Below are 17,113 nucleotides of genomic sequence, written 5' to 3' on the forward strand. Positions count from 1 at the left end.
AACGAGTCAAGTAACATAACTACTGTGCAGCTATCTGCAGCAGTTTTGGATACTGCATCTCAGGAAAGATACACTGGTTTACACTTTAGACAAAGATCTGATGCCTGCTTCCTATTCTCCACTATGGTCACATTGTGCTTCAAGATCCACATTCTTGCTCATGTCTAAATGTTATCTAACCTGCGTACTAGTACGCATCTTCTATTCTGTGACTGTATTGTGGGATCTCTACCCTCCAGTATTAGTGGTGTAAGTTTCATGAGTCTGAACATTTCCTAAACGTCTCCTCTTTGTTGCATCTCCTGCCAGTGCATATAGGCTCCTGTCATCAAGATTTTCAATTTTCTTTACAGTTGCCCCCTTACATTTGCCTCTGTTGGTTTCTGCCTTCCTCCACAGTCATTTCTAAAAGACATTGGGATGATCTGCCTGGCTCATATAAATTTGATTCCATTGGGAGTATGCTGTAAGGCACAGCAGAAAAGCAACTGTTGTCTACTTGAGAGCAGAATAAACTAGGCTGTAGATGGAGTAATTGACATGTATGGGAAACAACTTCCATCCAAATGTGAAAATATACAGAGCAATAACCAATGCTAGATTTTACACATATTAGAGGGGTAGATTTTATGAAGTTGACAAGGGCATGCTTAATTTGGTAAGCTAGAATTCAGAGATAACATCAGTAGCATCCTTGCAGTGTATTCAGCCTCACACCATCCCTTGGTGAGTTCATACTTGTAATTCATTTTTGTCCTGAATATTCATCAGTTTGAAGTCTTTTTGAAAATTACGTCCTACCTTCAAAATAATGTCAGAGGTGCATGGTTCATTTTTGTGTAAAAGTGTTTAAAGTGCCATGCAACTGCTTTGTGCAGTTGTGCTTAAGGTCATTTTCCTTGTCTAACTCTATAGTACAAGGGAGGGGAGTGGTAGAATGACAATTTGTATGGAAGCTCAAGTGTGAGTCAGTGGTGGGGAAAGGGACGGGATCTGAGGCATGGAGGAGTGGAAGGGAGATCCAGGGAATGAGAGAGGATGCGTCAGGGTCATGGAGGAGTGAAATGGAAAAGGCCTCCTGTCTTGGGTGTGGTGAGATGAGGGTGTGGTGGAAGATCAGTCGAGGTAAGAAAATGAGGGGCATAAAGGACACAGTCAGCATTGTCCATTTCAGGGTGTTGATTGGCAGAGTCCTTATAGGGATTTCAGCTCACCAACAACATTTCAATTAACCCTACTGAGATTGATTTTGGACAGTGAGCTTTACAATACATTGGGAGAGGACCGACTGAGCCTGCAAGTTCAACAGTGTCTCATGGAGTGTTGAGAACAACATTGGAGACTAACATGGACATACAATAAAGAGTGAAAAAACACAATATTATTGTGGATGATGCAAAGGAAAAGTCCCTAACTCTCCAGTAAAGGTCAGTATGGTGGAACAACGAGACATCCCACTACATTTAAGTCTCTGACCAAGCCAGTTTTAATAAATAATAAATGATCAATAAAGTAAGACTGATGTAATGTGAATCATTTATATGTGAAATATAATGTGGAGAAATACCCCCGTAAACATTTTGGTCTCAACCAGTCTTATGGAAATGGAATGGAGTTGGACATGATCATTTTGACCATGATTGGCCCCTGTTTGACCAAGATTCTCTTTTACAGCCTGCCAGTCTTGGCAGCGTTGTCAATTGAGAGCAAGGTTCACTACTGAAAAGCATCCCCTTCAATGTGATTGCAGATGTTTCCTCTGCATGGCACCAACAAGTTAAACCTCAACTGTAATTGCCTGAGAAACAGAAGGTCTTGTGGTGCAGAGGGTAGCATCCCTGGTTTTGAGTCAGAGGTTCTGGGTACAAGTCATCGTCACGCAACGTGCATTTGTAACAAGTCATTTGCTGGCCCGTAATTCCTTCCAACACATTAAAGGAAGGCGATAGATGTTGGAGGGTTTCCACGCTATGATTTCCAGCACCAGATAAATGGGAAATATTAGTGGCAAGAAGGGCATCTAATATAAAACCTGCTGCTAAATCCTAATGATGGTTGACATCAAGGTTATCAGCCAGCAGAGGGGTGACCTCTTGTAACAACAGAAAAACTGGAAAGAAAAGAAACTCTTCTAGAAAATAGCTATAGACTGGAAGCAGTGCACAAGAATGACATGTTTGGAAAAACTTCCCAGTCACTGTGCATATCAATTGTGCAAATTATATTACACAGTTCCTGAAATTTCCAATATCTTAGTTGCATGGGCAAAATGAATCTGACTTGTTGATAAAGCACATTTAAAAAGATAGCTTTTTAAAATATGGCATATAGTGCGTGCACTATATAATAATGCATTTTGTATGTGCGGTTAGCTTCTCCACCATGGTATTGCTGAGAGCAATGCAGATTACACAAACAGCTGGAGTTCCTGAATCTGCCATGTTTTATTCACCAATGTTACATAGTTTTTGGTTCATTTCCAAATATAGTTAATACCCCAGAGAACTAACACACAGTATTTTGTTTTTTTTATTACTATGTTTGTTATTTAAATGTTGTAATAAGTTTAAAATCCAGTAGATGGTGTCTGGGGACAGATATTTTCCCAGGTTTGAGGAAATTTTCATCACTTGCAGAAACACAAAGCAACTGAATACACTTGAGTCAGTTACTCTTCTTCATTTCCCAAACCAATTGTGAAATAGTGGGACTAGATTATTAGATTTAAATTTAACATCTACACATATCTTGCAGAACATTATGAACGCTATTTATCAAAAGTATACGGTTTCTAAAAACTAAAAATTACAGATTCAAAAGATACTTTAAACAAAAAATTATAAAAATAATGTCCATAAACTTAAATAGTTATTAAAAGAAAACCATATTTAAATTCACCTTTTCCACTTGAATGATTGTACTTTGTTTATTTCCAATGGTGAATTCAGCCAAGAGCTGTAGGTATTTATTTTGTCCTCTCATGGACAACCACTTTATTTTAGGAACAAACAAATTAACAGAAGTTTCAAAAAATGGTAGGTTTGTAGAACTGTTTATGAAATGTAGATTTAGTTACAGATTAAATCTTTAATCGATTCTTTATTTAAATTTTTTAAATTGAGCAAAATGCCAGGATATCCTTATAATTTTGATTATGCAACTAACTAATATCTAGAAAAAAGTTACAATGTTTACATGAAACACCTTAATATTCACATTGGTAATAAGACCTTAGACAGCAAACAAATAATAACTTTGACTTTTGCCTTTACACCTGCCTTTAGCAAAGGAAATTTTTGATACTCAAATTTGCAGAGTCTGCCTCGTCAGCATCATGAGTTTTCAACCTTACCTTTCTAGTTCACTTTACTCCACAAACTATTTGCATTTCATGCTCAGAGATGATTTAAATCTTAAAACAGTCAGAAAAATGTTATAAAATATGTTGAAGCATTCCTGCATATAAGGCTTAAGATTAAAGCAGTAAATGCAGTCAAGAAATCATTTTATTATGATTTTGAGTTGAGTTCTAATTTGTAAAGACAATTTTTTTACTTTGATAACTTAAGTCTGAGGTAACGAAAACATGGCTGTACAATTAACAAGACAAAGACTGTTCAGTATAAGGCTGTCTTTAAAATAGTAATGGAACTACAGAACTCAAAGACTATTTTTAATATTCATTTCAATGATGAAGAATCTGAAAATAAATGCCATTTAGATATATTAACTGGTAAATTTAATTCTGTAATAAGTACATGTGCAAATTGTACAATTTTATAAATATGACAATTTATCATTATTTAAACTGAGGCTTTGGAAGCAAAGTTGCAGAGATTAGTTCTGAATTCATGTTGAGGTGACTGAATTGATTATTATAAGAATCCAAAGCTTGAATCGAAGTCTGTATTGTCTCATTCTTTTGCTTAAGAAATGACTTCATCTGTAGGTGTCAAATAATTACTGAGATAACCTATGATCTGAATATTTCACAACTTGCATCCTTGACTTCTTAAAATCTCAACAGTCTAATGAGTTCTTTCCTGTATTTTTTATAGAATAGCTATTCTCTCAGGCTTCCAGTTCTGCAACCTTTGGAGAAAGACAGACCTTCCCACAGAGTAAAACATGAGGGCTAAATGTAAATATTTGGGATCTAAAACAGAAAAAGAAAGGTCCCCCTTGTTAGATTGAATGAAGGAGCATTTAAAATTGCAACATTAAACAAAAGCATTTTAGTTGCAGTATCATTTTTCTTTTTTGTTATTAGATGCATTGAATATAGAGAGGAAAACAAAACAGGTGTGTGAAGTAATGTGTTTACAGCAGTTTGGAGCACTCAAATAAATCTTTCATGAGCCTTAACTCTTCAAAAACCAAAACAGAATATTTGAATTGCATGTGGTTGAATTTTTTGGTTTGACTGGTCGTCCTGAAGTTAGGACCATCCAGGTGGGGAATAGCTGTCCACATGTGCTCTTCTGGTGACCAGCAAATTAGCAGTGGTGAGGCACGGGGCCATCCAGTGACAGCATGGAAATAGGATATGAGGCAGTGTTAGGCAGTATTGCAGCAAGGTCTGGCACAATGTTTAAAAGGTTACCAGCCTTTCTTCTACTGCTGCATGCCTGCCCTGAATCTACTGCCTGTTCTGATTCTACTGCAGACTGCCTGCTCTGCTTCTACTGGTATAAAAGCAAAATACTGCAGATGCTGGAAATCTGAAAGAAAAACAGAAAATGCTGGAGAAACTCAGCAGATGTAGCAACATTTGTTGAGAGAAAAATAGAAAAAACACTAAAGGAGGAACCTGCCAGCCTGGATAGAGATTGCAGGAGTCAGCAGCTATGGAATCAACCCCCGAACTTGTATCCAGTGTTGAAAGTATCCGTTAGATTACACAGTCAACTGAGATCAGTAGCCCATAACTCTTTTCTTCTCCGGGTTTGAATGTCGCTATGCAGCAGAATGAATTTGATGGAGAGGGAATGACTACCCAGACAATGACGTAAACAGCACTTCAGCAAAATAAAACCTCCCAAGGTGGCCCAGAGGACTATTATAAACAAAGTGCTGAGGAACATGAGTTGATATTCGTGCAGATGATTGAAAGCTTTGTCAAAGCAGCATATCTTATGGAGTGAGTTAAAGGAGGGAAATGAAGGAAACAGGCAGAGAGGTTTAATGACGGCATTACAGATTTGAGACGTAGAAAGTGAAGACATGTTGATTGATGGTGGACTGATTGCTGAGTTGGGAGGTGGGTTTGCGTGGGACTTTGAGGAAAGAAATGTACCCTTACTTTACATTTCCTAACCTTCTGGAGCACACCACTCAGCTGCTAGGAGCCAGCACATGTCCTCAGTTTGAGCTGGTCAGTTATATTTAACATTCAGTTATAAGTCGCATCAACATTTAATAGATACAGTAAAACTGTGCTTAACATGGACAATAAATTTTACTTAACTAAGTAAATTAATGAATTATATTTTAGCTGACTTGCACACAGACAATGGGGAGACAGGCATTGTGCTACAGTTGCAGGATATGGGAGATTCTGGATCTGAAAGCTATCCAGGGCAAACACATCTGCAGCAACTGTCTGAAACTACAGGAATTCCAACACTGAATTATTAAATTGGAGGCAGAGTTGAAGACATTCCAATGCATTAGGGAGAGCCCAGTCACACCCCTTAGGGTAGTGCAGTTTGATTCCATCTGTAAAGAACATCGAGGTGTGACCACAAGAGAGTAGATAACAGGTCAAAGAATGCTTTAATGCAGGATCTACACTTTTTGTAATTATCTAACAATTTTGAAGTGCTTACCTGTGTGGATTAAAGCCAGATGCTTAGATAATATGAAGAGATAGGTACCAAATTGAAGAGCACAAGATGAGCCACATGACAAACAGCAGAGGCCACTGAACATAGTCAAAGTAAACACATTGTCTCACAGACTGGTATGGGAGATATGGTTCAGTGAGAGATACTGGCATCAGTGCTACCGGGATATAGGAGCTGTAGAGCTGTGATAGTCGGCATCTGACCTGAGCTGGGACTAGTGCTCTCGAAAACTGTACAACTGAAAAATGGAGAGGTCTTTAAATAAACAGTAGGGATGAGGGATCAAGCTTTGATAGGTGTAGCCAATCCAGGGTAGATTTATGGAAGGATGACAGAATAGCAGGGAATGGGAGGGCGGGGCAGATAGATTAAATTGAAGAATACATAGTCGAGAATACATTCATTAAAATAAAAATTCAGAACTAAAGGCTGTATATCTGAAGCATGTAGCATTCAAAGCAAAGTAAACAATTTGGTAGTACACTACTGAAACAAATAAAATGATCTGACAGCCATTACAGAGACCTGGTTGCATGATAGCATGGATTGGATCCTGAATATTGAGGGGTAAATGACATTCCAGAAGAATAGGAAGTTAGATAAGGGTGGTGGGGTAGCACTGTTAATAAAGGAGTAAAAGGTGATTAGGTTCTAGTTTAGGAGATCAAAATGTTTCATCAGTTTGGGTGGAGCGGAGATATAAGAAGGAAAAAAGTCAAGAGTGGGATTGGTCAATAAGTCCCCGAACATGAACCATAATATAAGATGAAATACACAAGAAGAAACATTGGATGCTTGTGATAAAAGGGCAGTAATAATCACATAAACTGCAAAAATCAGACTGGCAATGATAGCCTGGGTGAGGAGCTCACAAGATGTTTTTCAAATAGTTTCCTTGAGCAGAATGTTCCAGAACCAACCAGACAATGGGTATGTTAGATTTAGAATAAAACCAGGAAGTTATGGAGAAGCTCAGCAGGTTTGGAAGCATCTAAGCGGGGGAGAAACAGTGTTAATGTTTTGAGTGCAGTTTGACTTTTCATTTAAGGCACCCCTAGGTAGTAGTGACTGCAATATGACTGAATTCTATATCTGACTTGGAAGGGAGAAGAGTGGAATTAAGACTGGTATTTTAAATTAAATGAGGGCAATTGTATGAGCATTAAAACTAGCTAAAGTGAACTTGGAAACTAGGCTAGTGAGTAGATCAATAGAGAAGCCATAGCACATATTTCAATAGATATTTCAGAATACTTGTTATAAGTATATTCCTGACATAAAGGGAAAACCACCATCTGCTGTTAACTAAACAAATTAAGGAAGGCTGCAAACTTAGGGAAAAGCCACACAATTACATGACAACCTGATATAGTCATACTCATGGAATCATATCTTTCAAAGTTCCAGCCGCACTATCACTATGCTTGAGTACGCCCTGTCCCATTGGCAGGACAGACCCAGCAGAAGTGGTAGCACAGTAGGAGAGAGTTCGCCTGGGAGTCGTCAACATTGAGTCTGGACCTTACAATGTCTCATGGCATCAGGTCAAACATGAGTAAGAAAATATCCTACCAAGTACCATGTTAGCCTGCCCTGGCCCCACCTCAGCCTGATGAATCATATTCCTCCGTGTTGAATATCACTTGGAAGAAGCACTAAGGTAGCATGGATGCAGAATATATTCTGGATGGGGAACTTTGCTAAATGGGATAAACCTCAAACTAGCAACTCAAGACTGGGCATCCATCTGGGACCATCATCAGAAACAGCAGAAATATACTCCAACACTATCTGCAACCCCATGGCTTGGGATATACCTGTCTTACCATCAAGCTAAGGGGTCACCTGTGGTTCAATGAAGGGTACAGAGTAACACTGCAGAAGCAGCAGGACTAAACAATTCCACAGCCAGTGAATCAGACCTAAGCACTGCAGTCCTGCCACATCTAGTCACAAATGGCTGTGGCCAATTAAACAATTCACTGGAGGAAAAGGTTCCACAAATATCCCAGCCTCAATGATGTAAGAACCCCATGCTTCAGTGCAAAAGACAAGGCTGAAGCATTCACAGCAACCTTCAGCCAGAAGTACCGAGGGGATGATCCATCTCGGCTTTCTCCAGTGACCCCCAGCATCACAGATACCAGTCTTCCACCAATTCAATTCAATCCACATGATATCAAGAAATGGCTGTAGGTACTGAATACTGCAAAGGCTATAGGCCCTGAATATTTTCCAGCAATAGTACTGAAGTCTTGTGCTCTAAATCTTTGGTGTCCCTAGCCAAGCTATTCTAGTACAACCACAACACTGGCATCTACACCACAATATGGAAAATTGCCCACATATATTCTGCACATAAGAAGCAGAACATATTAAACCCATCCAATTATTGCATTACTCTCAATCATCAGTGGTGCAAGTTGTCATCAACAATGCTAACAAACAGCACTTGCTTAGCAATAAACTGCTTACTGACATCCAGTTTGGGTTCTGCCAGGGCCACTCAGCTCTTGACCTCCTTATAGCTTTGCTTCAAACACAGACAGAAGAAATTAATTCCAGGAATGAGGTGACGTGAGAATAATTTCTCTTGACATCAAGACTAAATTTGACCAAGTTTCACATCAAGAAGCCTTGGCAAAACAAGAATCAGAGGGAAAACTCACCACTGGTTAGAGTCTTACTTGGCACAAAGGAAGTTAATTGTAAATGTTAGAGGTCTGTCATCTCAACTCTAGGACATCTCTGTAGGAGTTCCTCAGAGTCATGTGCTCGGGCAAACCATCTTCAGGTGCTTTATCAAAGACCTCCCTCTATCACATGGTCAGAACTGAGAACATTCACTGATGATTGAACAATCTTCATTACCATTCATTGATTTCTTGGATATTGAAGTAGTCCACGTACAAATGCAGCAGGAGTTGAACAAAACCAGATTTTAGCTAACAAGTCGCAAATAACATTTGTGCCAACCAAGTGCTAGGCAATGACCATCTCCAACAATAGAATTTAACCATCACCTCTTGACATTCAACAGTATTACTATAACTGATTCCCACACTGTAAGAATCATAGAATCCCTACTGTGTGGAAACAGGCCCTTCGGCCCAACAAGTTCACACCGACCTTCAGAGCATCCCACCCAGACCCATCCCCCTTTAACCCACCTAATCTACACATCCCTGAACACTACAGGCCAATTTAGCATGGCCAATCCACCTAGCCTGCACATCTTTGGACTGTGGGAGGAAACTGGAGCACCCGGAGGAAACCCACGCAGAGACGGGGAGAATGTGCAAACTCCACACAGACAGTTGCCCAAGGATGGAATCAAACCCGGGTCCCTGGCACTGTGAGGCAGCAGTGCTAACTACTGAGCCACTGTGCCGCCAGGGTTTGGCATTGACCAGAAACTGAACTTGACTAGCTATATAAACAGTGTGGCTATAAGAGCAGGTCAGAGGCTAGGAGTCCTGCAGCAAAAAGCTCACGTCCTGACTCCCCAAAGCCTGTCCACTATCTATAAGGTACAATTCAGGAGTGTGATGGAATATGCTCCACTTGCCTGGATGAGTGCAGTTCCAACAACACTCAAGAAATGTGACATCATCCAGGACCAAGCAGACTGCCTGGTTGGCATCATATCCATAAACATTCATTCCCTCCACCACCGACGATCAGTATCAGCAGTGTGGACCATCCACAAGGTGTGCTGCAGAGATTCACCAAGGCTCTTTAGACAGCAAAAGCTTTCAAACTCACGGCCACTACCATCTAGAAGGACAAGGATGGAAGATACATGGGAACACCACCAGCTACAAGTTCCCTCCATGTCACTCACCATTCTGACTTGGAAATATATTGATGTTCCTTCACTGTCACTTGTCAAAATCTTGGAACTCCCTCCCAATCGGTAGTGCGGGACTACTTACATTAAATGGATTGCAGCTGTTCAAGAAGGCAGTTCACCACGACCTTCTCAAAGAAAATAGGGATGGAAAATAAATGCTAGTAGAAGCAGTGAAACCCATATCCCTGCAGTAAATAAAAAAAAAGATCTCTGAAAAGACTCAGAAGCGTAGCAGTTCAATGCTGTAGTGACCTTTAGTGCCACTTGCATTGGATTGTCTTTGGTATTCCAGGCCAAACCAAACAACATTTAGGTGGGCTGGAATAGGGTGAACAGCAAACCTGTTTGTTTTGGATGGAGGCTTATTCAAATATGTAAATCTGGCACTATGTAGATGTAGGATAGGATTTTGCATGCAAATGGCCATGCAACATCACTATTCCTCCCCTATAATGTGGTATTGTGCACTGATCATTTATTTCTGAAATATAAACACAGCAATTTATTGGTTTGGATCCTGTGTCCTGATTTGATTTAGTTAAGAGTGTTTTACCAATCTACCATCAATAAATACATGAGAAGTATTATAATGAGCCTTGGGCTATGATTGACCTGAGACAAAAAGGTCTGAAATATTTTTGTTACAAGGAATCATGTATTTATACCTCTTGTTATTATCTGTAGCAAAATGCAAATAGTTCTAGACCTGTTCAAATGATGGAATTTGCTTACCCTTTGTTTATCTTTTACTATCAACCACACCATAGATCAATGTATTTGTATCAAAAACACAGATGTGACCTCAGCATTTCAGCATTTAGTGCAGTTACTCTGTGCAGTACAGGATGAAGTCCATACCATCACCAGAACGAGACACTGCTGGATTATATACATACATGCAAAGTGATGCCCTCCCTCCCCTCTCAGTTTCCTGCCATTCATCCCTTCTCTCTCTCCACACAAGCAACTCCATGCTCTCACTTTCCACTTAGTGTGCCCATTTTCCTCCCTGCCCACTCCACTCCACTCATCCATCCACTCCTTCGGTCTTCCTCCTCTCTACCCCTTCAGGATTTCCCTACCTTGCCTGACTTCCATTTCTTGTTGCTGTTGTTGCCACTATCAGGAAGTGGTTGTGGCTTCATCTCAGCCAGCACTATTGATGGGGATCTGCAAGGCCAGGGATAATTGAGGCACCCCTCTGGGACTCAGGACCTTGGGAGTTCAGACCCAGAGAGTGCAGTCTCTTTCACGAGGTTGAGCTGGGAGATGACGGATTTTCAATTCTGAGTGCCCAAAAGGATGAATTGTAGTTTTGATAAGAGTGCCAGTTCATATATTGAGGGAGACTCAATGACCTGATAGAGATAACAAGGCTTATCTGCCTACTTTCAAATGTTCAAACTGAAGTGAGCAGAGGCAATAATGGAAATCATCTGCATTGTAGGTACAAATATTGGACAAATGCTCGAGTATTTTCAACAGCAGTTCAGTAAAGCAGTGAGTGAGAAAAATCTTTTCATATTCTCCACTGAAAACTTGAAAATCGCTCAACAACAGTTGGAGAGTATTTTGCGCTCTCATGGGGAGAGATGAAGGAGCGGCAAGGTACCAAAAAGTCTAAGCTAAGTCCAATCTAGCACAACAAGTATTGAACTTCAGAGAAAACCTGTGATTGAAGAAGTTGAAAAAGCAAGAGTGGGAAACACAAAATCTGTGACTGGAGGAAAGACGGGTGGAGGGGAGACAGAACAGCCACTTCAATGCCAACTCTGCAGTAATTTCCCATTGTAGTATTGAGAGGCTATTGGTTTGTCACAGATTTCAGTCTTTCGATGAGCTGTTAAATTGTGGTCCCATCTGCTTTTTCCAATTGACATCAGAACAATAATGTATGATAAGATGTGCCTTTAAGAGGGATGTTTTCTGTCCTGTTTCTCTTGAAGTGGTGCATTGTAAACATGGTGCCAAGGTCTCTGTTTCATGGAAAGCAGAGTGAATAGCTTTTTTTTAAAATGTAGGCTAAAGAAGCATGAATGGGTGGAGTCAGGCTCACATAGACCTAGAGTTTTAGTTTTTGCATTCAGTTGTTAAAGTTGGGGTTTTTGGAGTTTAAGCTGCTAGAAACAGCGCTTTCTCTGCTGCTGCAAAAGTTTGAATTTTCTCTCTGCTGCTAAATTCCTTCTGTCAGTATTCCTTCTCCTGGACTAAAGGAGATAGCACATGAACAAATCTGTTTTGCTGAATGTGCCTTTACCAAGGGTGTGTTTATGGGATGCTGCTATATTGGAACAGTTGATGAGTAGTAGTTAAAATATGTATTATATTGTTAAGTATTTCAATTGAGTTAAAGTTATGCCAATTCTTTTCCATACATATTTTAACTGAAGTGTAAGAATAAAGTGTGTTTTGCTTAAAGCCTAGCAGTTTGACCAATCAAATCTGCCTACACTTGCCTTTACATAAGGTAAAAGTTAGGGTCTAGGCAAGGATCAGATCAAATGGACCCATCTTAATTTAGACTATTATTGATTAATTAATTTAGACTAAATGTCCACACATCTTTTTGAGCACAGAGAGGTTGGCTGCTATAAGGACTTGAGCACTTTTCTGATGCTTGTCTCTGATGATCAACTGCTCAGTGACAGTTTGAAAGCTACTTTTATCCAGCTAGCTCACCTCTTCAGCACATTGTGTTTAAAAGCACCAGAAACTCAATAAATGAATCCTTTATGGAACGGTTGTTCGGTAATCTTCACTGGATTTGCAAACACCAATGACAATAAATACTTCACTACTTATACTAACTAAAGGCAGACAGTTATGCACTTGAGTGTGAAACAGACTTATTAGAAAGAAGCTTACTTTGTTTAATGCTATCTGATTTGCAAACCATAGATACCACAGAAGTGAAATGGCAGTTTCAAACCTGTTTTTAAAAACTTTACAAGATATTCAACTCTAAAGCTATAAAAACTCCCAGTTCTTAGAGACTGAAGGAAATTTGTTATCGAAATTAAGCAGTAATTTTGAATAGTCAATCCATTCTCATGCTTAAGCTGAAAATTGTAGTGTATTATACCTGTTGATTCAACAATTGTATTGATTGAATACTGGTCTTCAATCGGTTGTGCATGTCTTCAATAGTTGAAAGTTTTTCGGCTACAAGACTCTCATGTTCATGCCTAAATGCAAAAGGTAGAGAAACAATTCACTGTCTTTTGTGTTTCCTTCATAGTTGATTATACTGGAAAGAATGTTTTTGAAAATGTGATTTATTGCCAACTCTACAAAGACTGGCGGCAAAACCGCCTCCTCCAGGCTATCAGGTTTCTTACCGGTTATAGAAATAATCTTTTAGCTTATTATTCATCATCACTCCATTTTTGGCAGGGTGGGTGGGGCACAGGATTTTTCTCTGAGGATCTGACTAATGTAACTGTTGAACGATTAAGACAAAGAGACACTGCTGTTCTCAATTACTCTTTATAGGAGTAGAACAGTGCCTTTGTATGTTGAGAAATATGAAAACTGTTAAAAGATTTTCAGTTTCCTATGCAGACATACTTAATAAATAAAAATAGAAAACACAAGGTATTCTGCAGAACTGACAGTTTCTTGCGTATTTGCATGTAGTATTCAGAACAAAATAAATGACTGGATGGGTTTAAACTAACAGCTATTACAGAGACATAGTTAATGACGAGACCAAAGCTGGGAATTAAATATTCAGGAGTATGTGACTTTTCGAAAGGCCTGGCAGAAAGGAAAGGGTGGTGAGATAACTTTGTTGGTACAGGATAGAATAGGTATGATAGCAAGAATTGATCTTGGGTCGGATGTCGTAGAATCCATATGGTGGAAGTAAGAAATAAAAAGGGGGAGAAGATACTAGTAGGAGTAAACTAAAGACCCTCTAATAGTAACTATATGGTGGGACAGAGAAAAAGTCAGGAAATATTGAGGGTGTATAACAAAGGCAGTATGTTATCATGAGTGATTCTGATCTTTATATAGATTGATACAGTCAGATTGGCAGAGGTAGCCATGAGGCAAAACTCATGGTGTATTCAGGACAGTTTCATAGAACAACATGTTAAGACCATAATGGCATAAGAGAAAAGAACAGAAGTAGGCTTTTCAGCCCCTTGAGACTGCTCCGCCATTCATTAGGATCAGACATGACTTGATATCCCTCAGGACCACTTTCCTGCCTTTTCCCTGTAACTCTTGATTCCCCTACTGATCAAGAATCTATCTATCTTAACCTTAAATATACACATGGACTCTGCCCCTATTGTAAGAAGGGGATAAGTGAATTATGGTTAACCAGGAAAATTAAGGAAAGTACCAAATTGAAAAAAAAACAATTTGGCAAAGATTAGTCTTAAACCAGAGGATTGTGCAAGTTTTAAAAACCCACAAATGATAACCAGAAAAAGAGGGAGAAAATCAATGTTGAGGATAAACTTGCAAGCAATTTCAAGACAGGCAGCTATTGTCAAGTTTGCAGGATGACACACAAATAAGTGAATCAGAAGTTGGGTGTTGAAGTCTCCATTGAGACCTCAATACAGCAAGGTTGACACAAAAATAAGTAGGAAAGCAAGTGGTGAGGATGACACAGAGCCTGTAAAGGAATATAGACAGGCTAAGCGAATTAGATTCATAGAGTCATAGAAGTATACAGCACGGAACAGGCCCTTCAGCCCAACTCATCCATGCCAACCAGGTTTCCTAAACTGAACTGAATTGCAAAAGGTTGGCAAATGCAATATAATGCAGAAAAATGTGAAGTTATACATTTTGGCAGGAAGAATAGTGGCGCTGAATATTATTTTAATTTGTCGTCAGATATATTCAAGGCTGAGAAGTACAGATTTTTAATCAGTAAAGGGATAAAAGGGTTATAGCGAAAAGGCAGACAAGTAGAATTGAGGGTTATCAGTGAGCCATGATCTCGTTGAATGCCAAAGTAGACTCGAAGGGTTGAATGGCCTAAGTTAGCTCCAGAGTTAATGGGCTGGATGTTGGACAGTGAAACAATGGGTTTCCTCCCACAGTCAAAGATGTGCGGGTTAAGATGACTGGCCATGCTAAATTGCCCATAGTGTCCAAAGATGTGCAGGCGAGGTGGATTAGCCATAGTAAATGTAGGGTTAGAGGGATAGGATAGAGGGTAGATCGGGGTGGGATCCTCTTTGGAGGGTCAGCATATACTTGATCTGCCAAATGGCCTGCTTCCACAATGTAGAGATTCTATGATTGTATGGAAGTGGGCCATACAAAGTGGTTGCAGAACTGCATTGGAGACCTACATCATCTGTGAGGGAGGCCTGAATCAAGTAAGTGCCTGTCAGTTACTTCAGTGTCAGGCCTCCCACACAATCATGTGACTAGTGTGGCAATAATTTCACCCCAAAGTGCTTCTGGCCAATTCATGTCAGGAGTTCTACATTGCCAGTAATTCAGAAATACACTGAGCCCCAGTTTTGGGATCAATGGCAGATTCTAGGACACAGTTGAGTGAGGGTCGAACAAGGGGTTGTGGGATCGGTGTCACAACAGCAGGGGTGATTGGAGGGTGGCTTTCAGATCCTCTTTCTTCCTGATGCCAGATGCACCCATTCGGTGTACTGTGCCTGTCAGCAGGAGAGAATCCCCATACCTCCAAGGCTCCAAGCAAATCCAACAGGGGGCAGCTTTCAGGAGCTATGAAAAATATGTTCAATTTCCATTAAATCCTTGAGTCACTATTAAATTTTGCATGGCTCATGACATCAAGTGACTTATTAATGAACATAATTGCCTTTGTGTCACTGGCAGTAGCACTTTCCACCCCCAACCTAATGAGTACAGTTTTCATGATGCAGGGAATCTGACAAAGGTATCCCTGTCTGACTTTCATGACTTAATCGCCCAAATCCCTGCCTTTATTTCCAGGTGGGGTGGGCAGATTTCACTGAAAACAACATTTTAGGTCATGGCCTTTTATCAGAATTTTTTTTCTGTTTTTCTTTCTCCACATTTTTCCATTTTTATTTCAGATTTCCATCATATGCAGTATTTTGCTTTTATAATACTTAAACAGAAGTTTGGCATTGTTTATTTAATTTTGTCATCTTGAGTTCAAGTATCATGATTAATTTTACCAAGTTAACAAAATGAAAGCAACAATATTAATTGATCTTTTTATAATGTTCCTAATGTGTAATGAGACACCTTAAAGTGTTTTAAGAAGGAAAAGAAGCACTGACCAATGGATAAGAAATGTAAATGATGATTGTTGGGATACAGGACCCAAGGCACAGTGAAGAGGGGGGATTTTGAAAGTATGGAGGACAATAGTGAGGTTGTTAAAGGTAGGCACAAATTTTCATAAAGGAAGAGTGAAGTGGCTGAATGGATGAAGTGGGGGGAGTAAGGAACAAAGAGATAGTGATAAAATGGTCTCTGCACCAGAATATATAATTGTTTTTGCACCTTTATTGTGCTTTTGCTGCATTTTATTTAAAGTTTAATTGGTTTGGCTGGATAATCCACCATTTTTACATATATTTTCTGTTCTAGACATCATTTCCATTAATTACAGTGACTCTTGGCTTTCAAATTGCAGCATACAAAGTGTAGACGGCGTGATTTCCATTGAAGTTTCTAAACATGCTTCAAAATTAAGCTCAGAAATACAGTTTATTGAAATTATGGGCAGGAACTTCAATTCATAGATTTGGATTGGCTTGCTTCCCTCCTGACCAGATAAGGTCGCGCCAAATATCATTACCGCCTCATTTGTAAAATCAGGGCTTTAAATCATTCTCTGCAGGCATATATGAATCACGAGCCACTCTCACGAAATAGTTACATTAACTTATAACCAACCATTAAGAATAAACATTTTCACATATTCAAATAATAAATGAATACTATTCGAACATAGAACAGTACAGCAAAGGAACAGGCTCTTCAGTCCCACATGTTTGTACTGACCATGATGTCATTTTAAAATAGCACCCCCTGCCTACATATGGTTCCTATCCCTTTATTCCCTGCTTGCTCATGTGTCTATCTAAATGGGTGGTAGACTGTGAGATGCAAGTACCTCTAGCTTCAGCCCAGAGGGATCAGCTGCATAGAAGTCCATGATGTTTCAAAGGTGCTTTATCTTTAATACTGCTTGGAGAACTTATATTTTGAAGGATTATGTAAAAAGAGCTTATTTCAGGTTTTGAGGAAATATCTGGAGTGGCTTCTTTAAAAGAGGCGATTGAATGATTATTGCTGGCATTTTGATTTTTTTTTGAAACAACAGTTTCCTGTTAAATACGTGAGTGGTGATATTTGCTTGCATTACAGAATCACAAAATTCTTACAGCACAGTGGGAGTCTGTTTGGCCCATTCTACCTGCATCAGTTC

General features: G+C 39.4%; 1 protein-coding gene across 1 annotated transcript in view; it reads right to left on the reverse strand.

Annotated features, from left to right (window-relative positions):
• Positions 1-12,775: 12,775 nt before the first annotated feature.
• Positions 12,776-17,113, reverse strand: part of LOC109938338 (polyamine-modulated factor 1-binding protein 1-like) — a 414,237-nt gene continuing 409,899 nt past the window's right edge. Inside the window, exon 28 of the mRNA XM_048595662.1 lies at positions 12,776-12,884. Within this exon, the coding sequence (XP_048451619.1) occupies positions 12,776-12,884 (109 nt within the window). The remainder of the gene's footprint in view (positions 12,885-17,113) is intronic.

Source organism: Rhincodon typus, chromosome 4, assembly GCF_021869965.1.
Source record: "Rhincodon typus isolate 14 chromosome 4, sRhiTyp1.1, whole genome shotgun sequence".
Lineage (NCBI taxonomy): Eukaryota > Metazoa > Chordata > Chondrichthyes > Orectolobiformes > Rhincodontidae > Rhincodon > Rhincodon typus.